This window comes from Chaetura pelagica, unplaced genomic scaffold, assembly GCF_000747805.2.
Source record: "Chaetura pelagica isolate M959 unplaced genomic scaffold, ChaPel_1.0 scaffold127, whole genome shotgun sequence".
Classification (NCBI taxonomy): Eukaryota; Metazoa; Chordata; class Aves; order Apodiformes; family Apodidae; genus Chaetura; species Chaetura pelagica.
The window spans coordinates 2,388,231-2,394,926 of record NW_009953923.1 but is presented as its reverse complement, the minus strand read 5'-3'; the positions used below and the strand labels follow the sequence as shown (position 1 = coordinate 2,394,926).

General features: G+C 37.5%; 1 protein-coding gene across 1 annotated transcript; it reads left to right on the top strand.

The window, feature by feature from the left end:
* Positions 1-493: 493 nt before the first annotated feature.
* On the top strand, positions 494-5,275 carry SAMD9L (sterile alpha motif domain containing 9-like). Its single transcript, XM_010001575.1, has one exon. The coding sequence runs from the start codon at positions 494-496 to the stop codon at positions 5,273-5,275; it is 4,782 nt and encodes a 1,593-aa protein (XP_009999877.1).
* Positions 5,276-6,696: the final 1,421 nt, after the last annotated feature.

Genomic DNA, 6,696 nt, shown 5'->3' with positions numbered 1-6,696 from the left:
AAGATGCATACGTTGACCATTTGAATAAATCACTCAGAAAGTACTTTAATGAGCAACACATTGACATTGCAAAAGATTGCATCAGACAACCTAGATTTGTGGAAGTATTATTACAAGATGGAACTTCATCACATAAGTTTGTCATCGAAATAGATGTAGTTCCCAAATACTGCAAATGTGATGCAAAATATTTCATTACCAACACATACGAAATTAAGAGTAAGAGCTGGAAAAAAGCTGTCTACATCCGGGATGGAGCCAGTTCCAAAAATATTCATAATACAAAAGAATTTGAAACTTTTAAAAGTAACTTGACATCTTTAGCTACTTCTCGTAAAAGTGCAGAGGAAGAACATAACTTAAAGCAAAAAAAGCCAATGGATGAAGGACCAAAGCTAGCTAGTCTGCTCACAGGTAACAAAGACTCACTGGATAGCTCTTACTATGACTACTACATTTTGGTAACAAACATTTTTGTTTTTTTCATTAAAGAATGGAAAATGCAAACACTGAAATAAATGAGAAATCCTATTCATATCAAGATCTTGAACAGTGGACAAAAGAGGAAGTCAAACAATGGGCAACTGAGGTTGTAAAGATTGACCAGAAATATGCAGAAATCCTGTTTAAAGAAGATGTGAGAGGTGTTTCTTTGAAACTGGTGACTAAAAATGATTTATTGGAAATGGGCATACCTCATGAACCTGCTCTTCAAATACTGCATTTCCTGAAACAGCATGGCATTCTAGCTGAAGGTTCAAATCAGGCTGTGGAAGAAGAAGGCAGTGAACAGAATCTCACTGGAGAAGTAGATGGAGAAATTGCAAAGAAAGACTGCAAGAAGAAATATGGATCATTTAATTCCAATATATTACAGGACTCCACAACAGAGCCCATAGAAGACCAAAAAGCAATCAAGTCATCTGACAAAGAGAATGTATCAGAGGAGGCACTGTCAAGCATCCAGCACCCAACTGGAAAGATGTGTATGCCATATCCTTTTGATAATTTCAGGGATGGTACTCGATACATACAGCATAATATTCTTAATATCCCTGAAACAGGGCCACTCAATCTCATTGATCCAGCACATGAGTTCAAATCACTTACCAACACAGCGAAGGCATCAGAAGAGGATATCATGATGAAATTTAGCAATGAAGTCTTTAGATTTGCTGCAGCCTGCATGAACTCCCGCACAAATGGCACTATTCATTTTGGAGTACATGACAATCCACATGGTCAAATTGAAGGAATACAAGTTACCAAGAAAGATGCATACGTTGACCATTTGAATAAATCACTCAGAAAGTACTTTAATGAGCAACACATTGACATTGCAAAAGATTGCATCAGACAACCTAGATTTGTGGAAGTATTATTACAAGATGGAACTTCATCACATAAGTTTGTCATCGAAATAGATGTAGTTCCCAAATACTGCAAATGTGATGCAAAATATTTCATTACCAACACATACGAAATTAAGAGTAAGAGCTGGAAAAAAGCTGTCTACATCCGGGATGGAGCCAGTTCCAAAAATATTCATAATACAAAAGAATTTGAAACTTTTAAAAGTAACTTGACATCTTTAGCTACTTCTCGTAAAAGTGCAGAGGAAGAACATAACTTAAAGCAAAAAAAGCCAATGGATGAAGGACCAAAGCTAGCTAGTCTGCTCACAGGTAACAAAGACTCACTGGATAGCTCTTACTATGACTACTACATTTTGGTAACAAACAAGTGCCACCCAAGTCAAACTTCGCACTTTGACTTTTTACAGGAAATAAAATGGTTTGCTGTGCTTGACTTTGATTTTGAATCAGAAGTGAATGGTGTGCTCAAGACTTACCAAAAAAATCAAAATGCCAGACTTCACTTTCCATATCATTATGAAAACAAGGTGGGTTCAGTTTCTGATCACGCTGAAAAGCTGAAACTACATCAGGAGACCAACTGGATTTTCTGCAATGGTGGATCAGACTTCAAAGGCAATAAGGAAATACCACTTGATCCCACCTCATGGCAACGAGACAGAGCTGCTGGTGTCAGAAAAATGATTTCATTTCTTTCACACAAAGATGTAAAGCACAATGGAAAGTTCTTAACAGTGTTTCTTTTACTTTCCAAAGTGGAAGATCCACTGGATCCCTTTATTGAGACTTTTGTGACATTTTACCAAGAATTAAAGGGACTAGATTATATGGTCTGCATTTGCATTGGTCCAGATACATACAAGCGATGGAAAGATCTTCTGCATGCTAGAGGCATTAGTGAGGAAGCACTTTCTGATAAATGTGTTTCTAATTTAACCATAGAAATGGTAAATGGTACCATCATAAAATCAAAATCAGTTACACAGTCTTCTGAAAGGCTTCTGCCCTCTGTTGGTCTTTCTACTGTTCTTTTAAAGAAGGAAGAAGACTCCATGGCAGCATTGGAAATACTTTGTGAAAATGAATGCAAAGACACAGAAATAGAGAAGGATAAAGAGAAATTTAAATTTTTCATAAAAGAGAGGGAAGAAGATTTTTATCGAGGTAGTAAAGTATCATGGTGGAATTTCTATTTTTCTTCAGAAAAATATACTTCAGATTTTGTCAGAAGGGACAGTTATGAAAAGCTTGCAGAACTAATAGTGTCTTCATCTAACAACACTAATCAGTCACCTGTAAAAATTATCAACCTTTACCACCACCCAGGCTGTGGCGGGACAACATTAGCTATGCAAATCCTTTGGAATCTCAGGAAGCAATTCAGATGTGCTGTTCTGAAAAACAAAGCAAGTGATTTTGGAGCACAGGTAACAACTTTACTCACCTGTGGAGCAAATGATGACACAGGCTATTTACCAGTGTTACTTCTTGTGGATGATTTTGAAGAGCAAGAATATGTTGATTGTCTGCAGAAAGAAATTGAGTTGGCTATATCAGAAAAATACATTCCTTATGTAAACCCTTTAGTGATCATTCTAAACTGCATGAGATCTCAGAATCCTGATGAAAGTTCAAGAATAAATTCATTGAACAGTGTTTCTTTAAAACATACGCTTTCTGAAAAAGAGCAAAGGGCTTTTGATCAGAAACTAAAATCTATTGAGAAGGTGCATTCAAATCCTGACAATTTCTATGCATTTATGATTATGAAGCAAAACTTTGACTCACAGTACATAGAAAAAGTGGTAAAAAATACCTTGCTTAACTTCAATACTGCCTCTAAACCAGCACAACTTGTTTGCTATCTAACACTGCTAAATGCATATGTAAGGACATCCATGGTTTCAATATCACTATGTGAAGAATTCTTAGGAATTAATTCTCAAGAGATTGGCTGCAGTAAAGATAAATTGATAGAAAAGATGGGAATTTGCTCCAATATTCTAATATATTGTCAGGTACATGAATACACAAGATACAAAGGTCTTCGTATCATTCACCCATTGATAGCGTCTCAGTGCCTAACAGAACTGAAACTAACTTACGGCTTGCCTAAAAGTGAAATTACATTGCAGTTATTGAAAGAAGATTTCTTTTGTAAGACTTCATCAAAGCAAGACAAACTTACTCACGACATACAATCCCTGCTGGTTACTAGACAGCGCAAGGAACATGGCGATGAGTCAGACACATTGTTTTCTCCCTTAATTGAAGCCATTCATACAGAAGAGAAGAGTGGTAAAGTACAAAATGTGTTAAAAGAGGCATCTGCTAGATTTAATGGAAATGGTTTAATTTGCCAAGCCTTAGCAAGATACTTCTATATTAAAGAAAAGAATTTTGACTTAGCATTAAATTGGGCTAAAGAAGCCAAACAAAGGGCACCAAACCATTCATTCATATCAGATACATTAGGTCAAGTCTTTAAAAGTAAGCTAAAACGACACTGTGTAGAGTTGAAAGCAAAGAGTGCAGTCCTGACAGCTGAGGACCTGGAATGCTTTCTAGAGCTTGCTGAGAAAGCTTCACAGGCTTTCAGAGAATGCCAGCTGCAAGCTGAATGTGCACAAAATGAACATTTGCAGAATCAAAAGCTTAAAAGAAAGATTCAACCATACAATACTAATGGTTATCTGGGAGAGATAGAAACTGGTCTTTATGTTCTTGATGTACTTTGCCACATTCCTTTTTTCAGCAAAAAAGACTACCAGTGTAGAAAAAGTATGACAAATTATCTATCAGGAGATAGTGTTTTGAAAGCAGATAACCTTAACAAAGACAGTAAAATGTTCAAGGTTCTGGAACATTATTTCAGCTTTCTACATAACTTGCAATCACGGTTGAAAAGGGCATTTGATTTTTTTGAAAGCTATTTTGTGTTTTTCAAAACACAGAACAATGAAAAACAAATTGTAGAAGAAAAAATGTATAAGAAGGTTCAAGAATGTTTTACCAAATACAAAGAAGTATTTTGTGATTTCGATTTGGAGCAACTGAAAAGTAAACAGGTGTCAAAGTTGCCCATGTATCAGCATATAAAAGTATACAGGGACACTATGGAGGCTTCCAAAGCAGACTCATTTTCTGGCATTTTGGGATACCTCCACAGAAATGACAAAAATGCTGGCAAAGAAATAGAAGACATAGCAGAAGCGTATGCATTTTTGTGTGAGGAGAATGGACAAGCAACTCTGAAAGACAAACAGAATTTTATTTTGGCAAATATTGTTCTAAACTGCATTAAACCTAAATCCACCAAGTTACGTCCTTTTAAAGAGCTGAGAAGTCTGCTTCTAAGCATTCTAGAAGAAGTGGAACCAAATTCACAGTGTGTGGAGCCTTTCTTCCTAGCCTCCCTATTGTTCTGGCCCAAAGACAAAAAACATCTAAATGAGGATTCCAGAAAAGTTGAAACTTCTATTAGCCGCTTAAGTGAATCTTTCAAAGAGCTCTATGGAACCCTGAATCGTTCCAGGGACCCTGTAGCTTTTTTCTATCTGACAAAAGGCAGTGGCCTAAACAGATTTGTTCACAAAGAAAAAATAGATGAGCATTTTAGTTCACTTTCAGAACAGGAACTTAATTCCCTGTGGCAGAGTGGAAACATCTGGAAGGAACAGGCTGTTCAAGATCTTTTGCTTACTTTGCATGGAAGAGCTGAGGGTAAGGTTATCTATATAGACTGTGGCAGCAACGAAACCTTTAGGATACCAGCACAGCCTGTTCCCTCATGCCTGCTGAAAAATGGCCCTAACATTAAAAGGGTGTCTTTTTACCTTGGGTTTTCCATTGCTGGCCTCCTGGCATACAACGTACAAAGTCTGTCACTAAAGCAATAAGTATTGCAGTTTCTCAGTGACAAGGCTTTTACAGGCAAAATTATCCTTTAACTGGTTTTCAGTTTGGTGCTTTTTTTTTTAATCAACACTTGCAAATTGCAACCTCATTCTCTGTATTTCCCCCCCTCACTATGCCAGTCTTCAGTCCCATGCAGAACTGTATACTGTTATAACTGCTGTTTGCAGAGCCAGTCACACTGAAATATTGGTGCAGTTACTCCTGTAGACTGGTCACTACTAATCTAAGTTCTTCAGCTGATAATAACATATGAATTATTTTTAAAATAATAATTAAAAAAAGAATACTTTTAAAATGTTCTCTTTAAATACCATAATTTTTCAGAACAGTATTATCTCCCCAGTTTTTTACCATCGCTTGTAATAAAGGATGCCTCACCATGATTTTCATACCATTATGTAAGTAATGTGATAACAAGGAATTAATGTTAGAAAACATGTATCATGTAATGTTTCCTGATGCTCCATTGTATCTGGTGTCATCTTGGCACAAGGGTAATGTCAAATGCCATTCAGTTGCAGAGCAGCGTTTTTTTTCTGTTGTTATCATACATGCTTAAATGTACTTGTGTAAATAATGTAATGCGTTTGTATATGGGCTTGTATTAATAGCAAAGCTGTACATCTGGTGGGAGGACAGAAGCAATGGTCTTTTACCTTCTCAGGGCAAATATTCACATTGAAATATGAGCATATGTCTGCATATGATACAAGTAAAAAATATTATTCCATCCTCATTTTATTGTTGTTTCTTTATAATGAATATCTCAATAAAAACAACAAAAAAAGACCTGTTTCCATAAAGTTTCATGGCAGCCACACACACCACATACATCACTTGGTAACGCCTGAACTGAAACCCTGTCATTTATTCTCCACGTGACATCAGGTGAGCAACTTTATGCTGGTATTTCTAGCTATAAAATGGAACATATCAGTATGTACTCATAGCAAAGACAGAAGAATAACCTAGGATTTGCAGGTGAGAACCCCACCAGGCCGCTGCAGCCCGGCCCTCCTCCCGCCCTGCCCTCTTAGTCGTGCTTCACTCTTTAATTTCAACCCAAAATGGCGTGGCCCGAGGCCTTCTGCAGAAAAATACGTTGTTGGGGCTTCTTCTCACACAAACGTGTCCAAGACTTAAGAGATTCTCGGGGCTGAAATAAACTCAAATATCCAGAGTGGGAAAATAAAGCAGGAGGAATTTTATCACAAATGAGAGCTGGGCTTATCTACAGGCCCGGTGAGGCAGGCGAGGGTGCAGTCCTGCGTGGCAGCAGCAGCCAAAGCGATTCGGATAAAAAAACGGAGCATTAAGTGAACCCCAGAGGAAAGGAAAAGGGGAACAGAAACCAGCGCGGGCCGCGCACACAAAATGGCGGGAGGGCGGGAGCCGCGGGGGA

Excerpts from the sequence above, each read along its gene's own strand:
- SAMD9L (XM_010001575.1), top strand. The coding sequence starts at position 494 with ATGGAAAATGCAAACACTGAAATAAATGAGAAATCCTATTCATATCAA.